Source organism: Molothrus ater, chromosome Z (genome assembly GCF_012460135.2).
Source record: "Molothrus ater isolate BHLD 08-10-18 breed brown headed cowbird chromosome Z, BPBGC_Mater_1.1, whole genome shotgun sequence".
Classification (NCBI taxonomy): Eukaryota; Metazoa; Chordata; class Aves; order Passeriformes; family Icteridae; genus Molothrus; species Molothrus ater.
In genome coordinates, this window is record NC_050511.2 from 30,883,818 (window position 1) to 30,899,496 (window position 15,679).

At 36.9% G+C, this 15,679-nt stretch overlaps 1 protein-coding gene across 18 annotated transcripts in view; it reads right to left on the reverse strand.

Annotated features, from left to right (window-relative positions):
- Positions 1-1,524: 1,524 nt before the first annotated feature.
- MPDZ (multiple PDZ domain crumbs cell polarity complex component) overlaps positions 1,525-15,679 on the reverse strand; it is a 94,557-nt gene continuing 80,402 nt past the window's right edge. For 17 of the 18 annotated variants that reach the window (XM_036402919.1, XM_036402908.1, XM_036402912.1 and 14 more), the window contains 13 exons: positions 15,184-15,361; positions 14,366-14,511; positions 13,974-14,057; positions 13,674-13,867; positions 13,271-13,418; positions 9,894-9,980; positions 8,429-8,525; positions 7,975-8,018; positions 6,805-6,927; positions 5,911-6,015; positions 5,680-5,792; positions 4,540-4,663; positions 1,525-3,776 (listed from right to left, as the gene is read on the reverse strand). In XM_036402919.1, coding sequence (XP_036258812.1) covers positions 3,630-3,776; positions 4,540-4,663; positions 5,680-5,792; positions 5,911-6,015; positions 6,805-6,927; positions 7,975-8,018; positions 8,429-8,525; positions 9,894-9,980; positions 13,271-13,418; positions 13,674-13,867; positions 13,974-14,057; positions 14,366-14,511; positions 15,184-15,361 — 1,590 coding nt within the window. In that variant the 3' untranslated portion in view covers positions 1,525-3,629. The remainder of the gene's footprint in view (positions 3,777-4,539; positions 4,664-5,679; positions 5,793-5,910; positions 6,016-6,804; positions 6,928-7,974; positions 8,019-8,428; positions 8,526-9,893; positions 9,981-13,270; positions 13,419-13,673; positions 13,868-13,973; positions 14,058-14,365; positions 14,512-15,183; positions 15,362-15,679) is intronic. The other variant, XM_036402907.1, reaches the window with a different exon arrangement.

The following is a 15,679-nucleotide window of genomic DNA, read 5'->3' on the forward strand; positions in this document are numbered from 1 at the left end:
CACTTCCATGAATACAGGTGGCCAAACTTCCCAAGTAAATGCATTACCCTGCAACACCAGCTATGGACTAAAACACATTATATTAAAGATCTACATGTCTGTTGAGAAGCATGCATGATGACCAGTTACAAAAGAAAAATCCACACTGCAGGTATTGAATATCTTCCTGTATTCAAAACAGGAAAATACTGTTTATTATTAAAAATATTTACCATTTTAATAAAATTTGTAAAGAATGTGAAAACTTTATTCTAAGTAGCTTCAGTTGGAGCTTAAAAGAGAAGTGCCCTCTTCACAGGAATATTTTAGATGCTTCAAACTATTTGTTTTTAAAAAGCAAGAAAAAGTGTGTGTAGAAATCTAACAAATGCCCCTTTCCAGTGTCACTCCCATTCTGAGGTAAGGCTTTCTTTGCAAATCGCTATTAAATGACCTAAGTACTTCCACATTACTTGCAAGTCTCTGTCACCAAAACAAAACATCCTGACGCTTAACAACAAGGATGACACTCTCTTCTTCTTCTAGGTCTATAGAATATACAGTGTCTTTTTTTTTTCCTTATAAAAAATGACTGAATAGACTGAAGGAAAGGGGATCAGCTATTAAATTCCAACCCTTCTCTCAGCTGAGAATTAACAATACTACTGCTACCATAAAGCTAACCCAGAAATAAAATCTAACAGAAGAATGAACAGAAAAGCAGCCATGCCAACAATACCTGGTCACTGTCAAGAAATGAAATATGTGCATTCCTATGAATCAGCTGTCCTTTGTTCAGACTCATGCTTTCAAAAAGTGACAGTCCCTTTCATTAATACCACTCTAAAATTAAAGAGCTTTTCATTAATACCATTCTGATTACCCCTCAGCAATACATAGTTGAGAGTTTAAAAAAAGGGCTGGATATCTGCCCAGACAATGGGATGGGGCCTTTAAGGTGCCAGACCCTTCCAAACCTGTAACATGGTAACATGGAAAAAATGTAACCAAAACCATAAAACTTGGCAGAACTGGCCCACAGTATCTAGCACCTTAGAGGACTAACTCCTGTGACTGGAAAGTTGCATTGAATATGAAATGATAAAGAAAACCAAACATCCTAAGCCTGAAAAGTCTATTACTACATGGTCCGATGCATGGCAGCCACTAAGCAGTTGTTATGCAACAATTTCATGGCAAGGGGCCTGGGGGAGAGCCCGTTCTCTGAGCCCCAATCTCCATGGCCCACTATTTTTGTCCCTCATGGCACATCCCATGCCTGAAGGAATGGTTTTTTTAACAATGATTAACGGTCTGTTACAAAAAAACAAGACAGCTTCACAGTTTCATGAATTTGCTAAGAGTTTGCAAGTGAAGATAACTTCTTTAAAAAAACAAATCAATTTTTAGAAGATGCTTTAAGGTTTACATCAAGAGTAATGCCTTTTTTCAACTATTAAATTGATTTGAATTAATCTTTTGCAACAGAATGAATAATAAAAACATGCTACTGTAAAGCAACTAGTAACAAAGCCAGAACTTCACTTCATCGTGACAGTTTGAAATTTATTAATTTAAATCCCCCATTGTGACACAAGAGCAGTAACAAAATAGCTGTACACTACTTCTGTTACAAATATAGATACTATTTAAAGTGACTTTACATACTCTAACGTAGGCATTTCTCACTCTATGCAAGGAATAAGTACAAAAGCAATTCAATAACAGCAGCATCCAGCAATGGCACCATCTAGTTTATTGCATCTTAGCCTACCACAATGTAACTTCTAGAATAGTTAAAAAGACAAAGAGCGGGTTTTTTTTGTTAATTCACTTACACATAGCTATCAATTTGTTAACACTATTTGACAGACACTCCTAATACTGCTTTTGTGACCCACTAAAATGAATGCTATTCTTTTGTATTATCCCCTAATAATGGCCTGACCATTGCCTGCATTTTCAGTTCATATTTCTCGTAAGTGATAGTTGAAATAATGGCCTTCTTGCTAAAATTCCATTTTTGTTAATTAACACAAAGCATCCTCCTGCTAAATAGCATACTAGTTTGACTGGTATCTTCCTCTCTCAAAAGACTCAGCTAAATTTTTCTGCAGGAAAATAAATCATGGGAGAAGCATGCTTTATCTGCCAGATTCCTAAGAGCATGGCAGGCAAGGGCAGGCAGGTTACAATCAGCTAAGTGTTTCATTGAGTGCAGTTTTTAGATAAAGTTTAAGTAATGAGAAAGTGATGCATTTATTGACCATGCTGCTGATCAAAGAAAGCTCCACAGTTGCACTGTACTTACTAGATGCTTTTATCTGTGCCTCTAAAATTAATATCCCCAAAATAATAGTTGTAGCTGTCAAAGCTCCTCTTCTGCTTATTACTGATGCAAACCCTCACTACTGTCTTACAACTCACCTCCACTGTGAGGCATTTTCAGGTCTTTACCCAACCTCAACCCATCACTCCTGGCTGTATGCCTCCTCAGTTCAAGGAGGACTCTACCTTTGCTGCTAGTGATAATGGCAGCAACACCATTAATGTCAACTCCTTCCACACTGGCAATATCCAGACATCTGCTGGCAGCTAAGCAGAGCTGCTCTGAGAGGTTTGTTCAAGGCTCTGAAGCAAACAGCTTGCAGAAATGTCTGCACTGACCCTGTACGTGGTGTTGCATGTTGGAAGAGGACAACCTTTGCTTACAGACAAAAAACTTCATATTAGAAAATTTGTTTTCACCCATAAGGACTATAAAATATTCCTACTTTAAAAATATAGTTCTTCTAATACTGCAGTTGCTGGGCATTCTCAATCACCAGGAAGTTTCCACTAGTAATGGATTTTTCAGCCCTGAGCACAAGTCCCACAAACAAAACAAAGAAACAAAAAACAAAACCATCACCACCACCACCAACACACCCCCCTGACACCAAATTAATGAAACCCTCAAACCTAAGCCAAGTGAAACACAGTGTTCTTTTTTTTTTTTTTTCAGATACACCACGACTTAGAAAAATTTAAACACACAAAAAGGCAAGCAAAAAAATCCACCCAGGTCACCAAACTAGTTTCTCCTATTGAGCATTGTGAAATAATATGGTCATTGGACAGTCTGGGTTAAAAGGAACCTCAAAAATTGTCTAGTTCCAAAGAACCATCTAGTCTATTAACCATCTGTCTCCAGATTACATACTTTTCCCCTTATCTCCCAAATCTCTGATTTAGTAATATTTTCTTTCTTCAATAACCTTGTTCCTGTTTTCTGGCTACTGGTACACCTGCAACCTCCATGCTGACTTGGTGAATTTATCATTTTTCCAACATTATTCAAATATACAGCCTCTGCTTTTCAACTTTCTTGTGTGGTTATTAATGGCAGCATTTTTTTCGTGGTGAATTACTAATAGGAAAAATATCCATGTGTTTCCATTGTGAACATAATTTCATTCCAGTGGTTTGACAGGAAGAGAAGTACTTCTAATGTATACAAAAATATGGTTAAATGTTATTTTTCTTCAGCATTGTAACACAGTCCTGTGAAGCTGAAAGAGTAAGAAGACTACTCAAACATTTCCATTCTCTTTACTATGTGGAAAGTAAACAATATTGTCTCATTGACCCTAGCCTGTCAGGCAGCCAGTTCATGACAACACAGTCAAAGTGACTGTTCCTTTTGTTCTTTTCAGAATAGCAACTGCTTCCTCATGGGTCACCCCTTCTAAACTCTGCCCATTCACAGCAATGATTTGATCCCCCCTCTTGAGGCGTCCATCTTCTGCTGCTGCACCCTGGAATGATAAAACAAGTAACTGCAGACTCACACATTTCTTTTTCTCCCTGACACACAGTCCTGAAAACAGTCCGCCAATATTTTTCATTTTCAGGGATACAGACAGAACCAATTGCTGAGAAGACTGACAATTTTGCAATACTCCCTGCCCAGTCTAAGTTCCACATCTAAAAATTGGAACTACATGATTGTTTGGTTCCCTCAACCCTGTTTTTCCAGCTAGTGTAAGATTTAAACCCTAGTATTATAAAAGTAACATTTTCAAGACCTGCAGAACTTTTCACCAAGTGCAGGTGAAAAAGACAGCTTTATAGTTTGATATACCTTAAAAATTTAGCATTCATGATTCCAATTTTCTCTGACTCTCTGTTGTTTCCTAGAGCCATCCAAATTATCAAATCCAGGTCAGCATCTGAACTTCTATGAACATCCAGTCTGAGTTCAATAAAACACTTTCGTCTACCACCTGAAGTAAACACACTCTAAATATAAGGCAAGGGAGCTTTTCTTCCTAAGTATTACACAATTCAAGTCTTGACAGGTGGACAAGACTCTGCTGATAGGGCTGAATCATGTCTATTTGGAAAATCTCAATCTTTTGAAGACTACAGCCATCAAATGCTGCAAGCACATTTTCATCAGCCTTTGCACTAAAGAGGGAAAGCTGTGAGAAACTGTAACAATCTTTTGACTGCAAACCCAGGCCAAAATTTAGAACAATAACTGCAGTGAATGGATTGATTGGACAAATTTCCACCTACCTTTGCAAACACTGTCTTCACATAAATGGGTAAGTCTCCATGGGGACTGCCATAGCCACCCACAATACTGAAGCCAAGGCCATCTGGTCCTCTGTCCAGAGTAATGGTCTTGTACTGAGGAGGTCTAAGAAAAGGGAAAAGAGTATTTTGTCTGAACTTCAGATTTAACACATGTAATATTCAACAAAAAACATTACTCCTTTTAAGCTAACCAATATATTTTTCTTTCCACTATAACTACAAATACTTTTGTTATAAAGAATGGGCTATTGCAGTTAATGTAAAACTCTGTAAACTACCTAATGCCCATATTATTATAAGAAAGTAGCTATTTCAAATACACAGCTCAGGGCATAGTTATGGCTGCTATGTGCCACCAATAGTGCTTACTAGTGAACTAGAGTTATTACCAGTATCTCCAGATTCCCTAACATCTACTTTAAAAAGCCTGTAAAGCCTAAAATAAGCTCAAATACTTTACGCTATTAAGGTTGAATTGCTTCTCTCCTAATAGACGACTGTGTATTTGTATATATGTGTTTATTATATAGATCATTTATAGGTGTATTTCCCCACATATATTTTGATAGTAAGAAATTTTGGAATTCTACTTTTCAAAGTAGGTACGTGTGGCTAAAGAATACTTCTCTTTCCCCTTTCCTAAAAGAAAAAAATGCCTCAGATTTATGATAGAGTTTGACATAAAACTTGTTTACATAATGCACCTTGCAGAATACCAGAAGCAGTATACCTTGTATACCAGAAACATCTGACACTCCTGATTGCCCAGCACTAGAGAGCACAATACAGAAACACAGATACAACAGTGGAAAGAGAATTTCTGGGCATATCAATTAATCCTAGCTACCCAGCCTCAGTGAAACAATAGAGGCTGTAGAAGAAATCAGATCACATCAGATCACAAGTCTACAGAGAGTCAAAAAATTTGCAGCACAGCAAATTGCATAATGAAAAACACAGAAGAGGACCTATGGCCCACAGGTCTTAGGTATACCAAATATGTTAATCATGATTAAGCCAAAAATGCCACCCACTATTAGGTAGAATTTGTAAGGTTTATAGGTTGATTATTATCTAAAGTAACAGGCTACAGAGGCTGTACATTCTATAGTTACTGACCCTAAATCATCCTGAAAAATGCCAGTTGAAGTTAGTCCTGAAAACGAAAGACTGGGAGTAGGTGGATCCTGCTGCTGACCAGTTATGACACTCACTTCTCCTCCAGCTACAACCTAGGAATAGAGGTTGGAAATCAGTGGCATAAGAATGCTGACACTAAAATAGTTCAATGTAGCAGCTGGCAAAACAGTACTCAGAAAATATTCAAAATGTCACTGAGGATTTTTTTACCTGCAACTCAATAGTGCCTGAAGCATTTTTTAAGATATTAACAGCTTGGGAATGAGTCATGCCCTCAGTAGATGTTCCACAGATGCTAACAATCCTGTCCCCAACCTACAGAAGAAAATGTAGAAAATCTAACTTAGTTACATAGATTTGTCACTTTCAACAACAGCAGAGCTACGAATGGCCCAGTATGAAGGCAGGTAATTCAACATTAGAATTAGCAAATTACACTGGTTTAGTGTAATCAGGGTAAAAGGTACTGATGCTTTACAGAACTGATCCTAAAACTCTAGAAATACATGTTAAAAAACAGAGACGCATTTTGCATGTCACCTAAAGACAGGCAGACTGATGTACCAAATTATCATCAGAGATTTTGTCTGACTTCATCTTGAAATAACATTTTCTAAGAAACTTGAGCCAAATTCAACCACTTTTGATGCAGATTGGATACAGCATGCATTTAAATACAGCTTAAAAATCTCTCACTCTAACTCAGAGCCTAAAATGTACTCTTTCTATCCTAAGTATAGGAAACACAAGAGATAAAGCAAACTGCACACCTACATTTGCAGGAACGATCACTACACTCAGCAATGGCACTTGTTTATAGAATGCATCCTTCTGTACCACTTTCTATGCTTTTAATTTTCACAAGCTGACTAACTCTAAGATCCAAGACTGCTTTAGGACCTCCTTTCTTAAGTTAGCACATGTCAGCAATTACATTTTCCCATGCTACCAATCCGAGTTCCTTTTCCATCAATCCAAACAGCAAGAATTCTTTCCACAGCCAGAAGCACTTATGACTGTATCACTGAACTGCTAGTTTACTGCCTGTCTAGAGTAATCACATTACCCATGCAATCTTTACAGCCTTCTTAATAATTAACTTACTCTTAATTTCTGAGTCTGAGCTGCAACTCCATTCGGGTGCATCATGGCAATAAATATAGGAACATCTCCAAGAGGACTTCCTACACCTCCAGCAATGCTCACGCCTAGTGAATCTGTAGGGTTCTGTTACAGTAGTGAAAAAAAGATTAGATTTTTCTGGAAAGAAAAACACAGAATGGCAGGCTTACCTCAGAAGATGGCTAAACTCCCTATTTTATGAAGACTAGAATTCCTGTGTCAAACCAGTTTTTAAGCTTACACACTTTGCATTACCTCAAGAAAGCAGAGAGACCAGAATTGATGTTTCTCTCAGTGGTAGGAGGAAATTTGCTGATTTAGTTGTGTTTTTTATCGTAACCAAACAAAATAATTACAGAATTCAGCACCTGACTCTTAATGTCAGCACAGAGGTCTGAGCAAGGAAAACCAATGAGATGGGATTGCTGTCCTTAGTACTGTCTATATGTATATCCTGTTATGAATCTCCTGAAGACTAGAATTAATCTTTATGCTCCCCCTAGTGCCCAAATGTTGAAGGGCGAAACCAGCTGTGAAACCCTGTACCACACCCAAATACTTCATGGGAAAAATTGCTATTGCAAACTGCTATTTGCAGATTCTACTATTAAAAGAATGACTGAATACAATCCGTGTAATCAAGTGAACTAGATGCCAAGCAAAAACATATAAATATTTTGGAAAATTAGATGCAGTTTGTGACTAAGCACACATGCATAATGAAGGTGACTGAAGTTCACACTTGAAAACCTGGCAGCTGTCATGCAAGAGCCTACTAATTAAAAATATGTGTGAAGAAAAATATCAAATATCAAAAAACAGCCTTCCAACTTTGGTACAATTCCTCTGACTTTACCACAACAGAATCTGCATTTAACTCAATCTGGTAACAATAAAACTAGGTCCCAGTATCTCTTCCTTCTTTTACTTTCAACACAACTCACAAAACATGATACCATAAGTCACACTACTTTACATAAAAATATAGGCAGTGCAGATTGTACAGTCCGAAACTGAAAAGACAGACAAATTAATGTCCTGTTCCTTTCCTAAAACAATGAATAGGCCTAGACTTACTTCATTCTGTAAAGACACCTACTGAAAACATCTACAACCTATTCCTGATATATGCCACTGCAAGCTACAACTTACCTTTTTTATTTCAACTGTTCTTAGTCCCTGTATTTCAGAAGCTGCTGTCAAATGAATTAAGATAGATTAAAAAAAAGTTAAACAAGCATTCCTAGAGAACTTTTTCAATAAAGTCATCCAAATCACTATGATGATTCTACCTTTTTGCTTGTTTGTTATATACATTTTAATCCGATTTTGATAGTGACCATCATTGCAATAATTGGATTGAAATACTTCTAGAGTAGGTGAAAGAATCAATCATTTTCTCCATTTAAATAATTTTTGGAATAAGACTGCTAAGCTCAAATGGAATAGAAAAAAACCATTATTTTCTAGCAATACTATGATCAGAAATAACTTTGTTCTAAATTTAAGCATCACATCACATAGTTATAGCATTTTAACAGAAAGATCTCAGCTACCAGTTCACATATATAAAATACTGAAAGCACCAAAAAAGTCTACAACTTACTGGTATGCCTCTTTAGGCCACTTTCAAAGACCTCAGGTGCACCAGACCCAGACACTGGGAAACTGAATGATGAGAGACTTCCACTTCCTTCACTGACCTACACACAATGTTAGAGTGGGATTAGAGATGAGATTCACTGACCCAGGTACTAAAAGTAAAACTCTAACTCACTGTATTAATTTTATTTTCTGCAGTATTTTATTTTTTCTGTGCCCAGTTAAAACTGAGTCAGAGAACAACACAAATTTTTTGGTCACTGTAGATAGCTCTTTTTTGAAGCATCATCAGACCAAGAGAGATTGTACTTCTACAACCCCATGCAAATCTTTGAAAAGCTTCTTCTGAGGGCCAACAAGGTCCTGGTATTTGCACCTTCTATCACCTTATAGAGATCTTCTACTGCAAGTTAGCTACAAGTACCACAGTAAGGACAGAATATAAAAGACAGATATCAGTACGTCCTCATGAGGGCTTTCAAATGTTCAGCTACTGCACCAGCTGCAACCAAGATCAGGCTCTCCACTCCACTTGACCTGCACAATTTCCAGGATGATTTTCACTACACTTGAAGGGCAAGTAAAGGAACAACATGGTTCCTAGTAAGAATAGTCCACTGACTGTGACACACTTTTCAAAACATTCAACATTGTGAACTTCATCTTAGAATAAGATCAGCCAGAGTCTGCATGTTTTCATACTACTTAACAATACTAATTCTGAAGATAGTCTAAAATGTCAGTCCTATCTAAACTGCTCACTTGAATTTTAATTATGTCTTAAAACTATTTATATTTAATACTTGATAATTTTCATCCCCAGTTCACAATCAAGGGAAGTTATTAAGGTAATTTGTGAGCTTTCAGAATCATAGCTCCTACTGGATAGAATCACAGTGCAAGCTGTTATGCCATGGAAGATGCTTTCAAATACAGAAATTGATTTGAGATTGTAACAATTCACCATCAGACCAACAATAAAATAAGTAAGAGAAGTCTGATGGAAAGAGCACATGTTTCCTGCTTCTGGCAGGCAAGATTACAGTAAGGACATGCAAGGAATGGAGAAATACTCCACTGCAGCAATACTGAAGCAATACTCCACTGCATGCCAACTACTCAGACAGGTTTAAAGTTGATTCTAACTTCTTCTGGTATTGATTAGAACTGGAGTTCTCTATGCTTCCAAGCTGGAGTCTGGAGCAAAGTCATTTCTGGATTATATTTTTGGCTGGATCTTGTCTATAACAGATACAATTTGCTAAACTGAACATAAAATGGCTACGGAAGAGCTGCAAAATTTTTCCATCTCGGATCAGGCATGTAAAAAATAACTGTCATCATAAAACCGATCTTTCTATTTAACATTATTCTTTATTTTATTCTTTATTTTTTCATTATTTATTATCTTTATTCTTTCTTTATTTAACATTATTTCTCCTAAATTAACCAGTTTTATAGTTACATACCTGGCTGCTCTGGGATGTTCTCCTTTCAGAGTGAAATGGCCCAGCTTTTATTCTTCCAACCTCTAGTCTTACTGTACCTAAGGAACACTAAAGAAACAGTTACTTGTAACATATCTCTCCTCTCTACAAGAGTAAAAACTACAATATTTAAGTGACTTTCTAGAAAGTGGAGGAAGAAAAAAAACCACATGGACAGATGGAAAAAAACCCCCATGGACTAGCAATCCTGAAATGAGCGCTTTGCAGATAGAGTTCATGGCAGGACCAGTGACACACACAAAGCACAACAAGGTACTCAATACTAAGGGTACTTTTTTAATACTGGATTAATCAGTATTACAATGCAGACATGAAAATCACACAAGAGGAATAATTCTATAGCATTGCACTTAATAAGGAATAGCTTCTGAACTGAAATGTCAACATATCATTTTTACAATAGAAAGTAAAACCATTGCAACACATCAAAGTCTTAATCATTATTTATCTCTAATATGACTGAGAACATGGTAATTGAACTGGAAGTTACTCATCTCTCTCTAACTTTTGAAATTATTTGTTACTCTGGATAGACACCAATGTAACAAAGAAATTTTGGGCAGAAAATTTCCTAAACATCTATCATTTAAGTGAATTTTCTGCATCTGACTCCCAGCAATAAGCTGGGTGATATGGATTGACTATACATTGGAAAGTCCTTTCACTAGCCTTTAAGATTTTAACTACTCTATTGAGTATTCACGCATCTACATAAAATGCATGTCTCAGAAGAAAATTCATCCTACAATTAAATATTTCAAAATAAAAACATTATTTTGAAAAAACAGAAAAGTTATTACCACAAGGGTAAGAAAATTAGACTTTCAACATAATACAAGTAGTGTCAAGAGAAGACGTCGATCTGCAATGTATTAATACAGAAATTTCAGTTTTGCTGTTATTTTGATTTTTTTCTTTCACTGGCAAGTTGTAAGAGGAAACTTCTGCATTCAAATAATTTAATAATACATGAGGTTGCCTGTATTTGCCATGTTTTAACTTTATTATCCTAAAAGAGATTCATGCATTTGTCAGAAAAATCCATAGTACTAGGCCAATATATCAAAACCAACCAGACATATCCATTCAAACAAAGCTTCAATACCTCATATCCTGTTGCTATTCTCTTAGGAATGACACTAAAAAAATTTATTACTAAATTGCTTTTTATTTTATAAATAATGTTGATTTCTCAATGTCCTGGAAAAGACTTGATCAAAGCTCAGGCAAAACCATTCTTCTCTGCTTGTATGAATTTAGTCACATTAAACCATACAGACAACTCTTATTCAAAGTGGAAAATGGAGGAAATATGTATCTAAAATTACCACATCCTCACGAATACACAAACTCACAAATGAGATTTTAGAATTGTGTAAAAGTAGGAGGTAATACTTTCCAATGGGACTCCTGAATAAATCAATTTGCATTTAGTTTTACTACGCCTTTCTCCCTCTTCCTAAATCCTCCCATTTGATAGATCCAGTAAGTTTAGTGAGGGGAAAAGCTGATAGTTTTTTTATATACTTTAGGGGATACTTCAAAAGAAACACTGCAAGAGAGACAGAATTCTCAGACTGATGACACATTCTATTTGTATCATTGTACTTAAAATACACAGGAATTTTCCAAAGATTATGAAATAATTTTCTAGCAAAATACATTTTAGGTAGTTCACAACAATTCACTCTAGATCCTGCTCTCACGAATGAGAACCTAATGGACACCTGAATAGGAAATAGTGACTACATGGGAGTGACCATGTTTTATTCCACTTACACTACGTAAACAAAACAATTATTAACAATAATATGCCTAAGGTATTTTAAAAGCCCATTCCTCAGGGCTATGACAATTAACTACAAGTACTACTACTGAGCAATGATGAAGTACTTAAAACTTGAATATATGAATGGTAAGTGGAATCAGTTAGATACTTCAAAATGCTTGTCAAAATGAAAAAAATTTCCCACATGTAAAGGCATTTTTATTCAGAGGAGAGGTACAGCATGTGAAGAAGAAATGCTGTGTTCTTAAATACAAAACTATCATGTAAGAAGGGAAAAGCACTATAACCAAATAAGAGTATACTAACAAGTTCAGTGTCACAACATAGATCCTGTTCCGGCATTCTCACTAATGGGCGCAGACTGAAAATACAGAAGTCCTCATATCTCCCTTTCTGACCACTGCTCTCCCCTAGGACCCCTGCTCCCCAATAAATCCAAAATCTCAAGGACCTGCTCAAGATCTGAAAAAATATACCTTTGAATCTGAGTGTTAAGAAGCATGACCATGTGCCTATGTATGCAAGAGACAGCTACAACTAACATCTGTTAATTTTTTTCCAGTGAAACAGTTTTCCATTGAAAATGCTGACTCAGTGGAATCCTTACCATGCAGCATGTCTCAAAACTCTGGACTGACAAACAGACAAGGTGGTTAACCAGCTGGATTTCTTGGCAGACTACAGGAAATATTGTGTATCTGACTTCATTCTGATTTGCAAATAGGGGAAGGACATCAGAAAAAAAAATTATCAAGAATAGGTTGTCTCCAAGAGCTGCAGGTAGTTACCTCAGCAAACTCTGAGAAAGCAGTTTCTTATACTGAATACTTGAATACTGAAAAATGCATTGTACAATTTAATGGATGTAAGGTGGTACAAAACATACCAATAAAAAAAAAAGATTAATGTCTCCTAGTAGACCAGATTACTCAGAGCCCCATCCAACCTGGCCTTGTACACTTCCAGGGTCAGGGCATCCACACTCCTCTGGACATTCTATTCCAGTGCCTCACCATCCTCATTTCATCTCCCTCCTCATTTCTTTCATTAAAGAATTTATGCCTAACAACTAATTAAACTTACTCTTCTGGTTTAAAACCATATCCTCTTGTCCTGTCACTACAGGGCCTTGTAAATAAACTATGAAAGTAGTCATTTCTAGCGCAACTACTCTGCTGAATTCTCCATCATTCGAAGTCAGTTCTGCATATCTTTCTGAAAATGCAAAACAGTTAACCAGCTATCAGTGTGTTCGACAGAATACAGTGCTAAGTTTTCAGCTGTTCTAGGTAATGATATTCTATAAAGGTCATCTATCAGCCCCACGTTCATTAATATATGGCTTTCTGCACCACCACTACTCTCAGTTTTATCAGGCAAAGTTTCAAAATCTGAGTGCTCTAGATTTCAGGAAACTTAAAGCTGGATCCCCAAGTCATCTCACTGACATCTCAGTAACAGTCTCATCTCAGTCTGAATAAAGTTAAAGCTTTCAAAAAACCTGGATCTCAGTTTTTCACTATTATCCACCTTCTCTTTTCCCCAATACCTTTAGCAAAGCTGCAACAGCCTCCTGGTTAGCATTTCGGACATCTTCTCCATTCACTGTCAATATCTGGTCTCCTTGCATCAATCTCCCATCTGTATCTGCTATTCCTCCTTTGACGATGTCTGACACAAACACACCTGTGTCATTTCTGCAAATACACACATGAATTTTACATTAAAGTACTGTTTGATGGCAATGTTTATGGATTTCTATTGGGAACGCAGATAAACATTGTCTCATTTTTCTGTTGAATAACACTGGCTTAGTCCCTCCAGGGAAGACTGGTTAGCTTAAGCACAAAAATAAGATGTATGGCCTTCAAGCCCACAGGATCTGAGCACCAAACCACAAAGAAACATGATAAGCAAGTTCCAGACACTGAATCTCCAGGTACATTACATACCTTTTCCCAACAATACTCAGCCCAAGGCCTTTACCAGGCTTCTTCTGGAGCTCTATGTTCAGCACATCATACATGTCTTCCTCCTTGTACTGGGCTTCATCTCTGTACACAGTCAGGCGAACTTTTTGGGGTGTCTGACGGAGGACATTAATGGCCTCATCATGTGTGGCATTCCTGAGGTCAATTCCATTCACCTGCAATGAAAGTGTACAATGGCAAATTGTGCAGCATCTTCCAGCAGACAAATACAAAAGGCTTAGCCAGCAATGAAAACAAAAACAACCAAAGAAATCACCATGCCTCTAGTATCTGATCACCAGCCCACAGTCGTCCATCTTTAGATGCTGCTCCTTCTTCATATACCTCATGGATAATGATTGCTCCCTGACAACAAAAACAACATCAAAATTTCATGTTGAAAGAAAAGCCACCATTTTGAACCAAAAGTAACTGAAAATTGCTACTATAATTCATCAGTGAAAAGTCAGATGGAATGAAAGTCAGATGCATGATGAAAAATTACCAAAATATTTACGAAGCTCATTTTTACTTTTAATTTTAGAAAGGGTTTTTTTCTTGTTTTTGTTTCTTTTGTGTCTATACTTTAAAACAAATGACAAAAAATCTCTTCTATCAGACTTTATTTTCATTACTGTTATTTCACATGACTGACACATATTTTTCCAACGAACCAGCAAAGTGTCCGCTCCTCCAACAATGCTCAGCCCAAGACCAGTCCTTCCTTTGGAGATATCAATGGTTGTTTCACATCCAGGAATGATGGGACAAGTAGCTGGGTCAGAGATTAACATGGCTGGAGTTGAAGACCTGCTTGTGTCTAAAACAACAATGAAACATCCTGGTTACAGTAACAGTGTATAGCAGTGTATACAGTGACAGCTGTATAGCAGTAACTGAACATCTGATCCACAGAGTATGATGGTCCCAATTCTCCCTCCTCCTCAGAGAAATACTATCCTGTAGTTTTATTTGCCATGCCTCCTGTAGCTTTTATGCCATCAAGTACCTGGATTATAGTCCTGACAGCCAAAGCAGACATTCTACACAACATACTCTATTTAGGATAGAACTTAGGTTAAAAATCTATATGATGTGTGCATTACTTGAATTATTATTAACTTTGAAGTGTCTTGCTTAACCAATGACTATGATCCATCAGAAACATCTTGACACTCCACTCTGAAGGAGAAGAGCCAAATGTGGCTAGTCATAAATGGCAAGACATTCTCAACCATCCTTTTTTTCCACAAAAATTGACATGACATTTCTCTCTCACCTAAAGGAATGCCTTTCACTTAGTTCTAGACAACCACAGCAGAGGCACCTGCTGCATATCTGCTGCTGTAATCTGGAAATACTAGAAAATGCAGAAGACAACTCAGTGCACACAAAAGGGGAAAACTTACAAGCTGGGTCTCTGTTTTTATGTTACAACCCCAGTTGTAATACAGACACACATAGGAATACAGACACACAAGGAAAACAATACTTTTGACTGCTTCTGGTTCCGGTGAGCTGGAAGTTGGGACAGCTGCTGGTGGTTGCATATTCCTCTTCTCTGCTGGGACAGTGCTGGGAAGGGCTGGTGCTGTAGTCAGGTTATCTGTCTCTGTTGGGTTGATTGTAAGCCTCACCACAGATCTGGATGTCTTCAGGAGACTAATAAACTGAATTATAAAGAGAAAAGCCTATGAAAACTGTAACTGGATCGTTCAAAAATAAAGTAGAGTAACAGCTCTGCAAACTGGAGCTACTTGTCACAATCTTGCAGGTTTTCTCATAATGAACAAACACAAATATTGATGTTTTTTCTAAGAAAATTTTTTCCATGAAACTCTGCCAAACTATAGTAGATGACAATATGGCAGTCTTTCAATGGTTTCTCTAGACAAAATACTATATTGTATAGCAATTATTGGAGAAACAGAAGTATTGCCTTTTAATGCTGGGTGGAGCCCAATTCTGATCTCACAGAAGTCAATGCC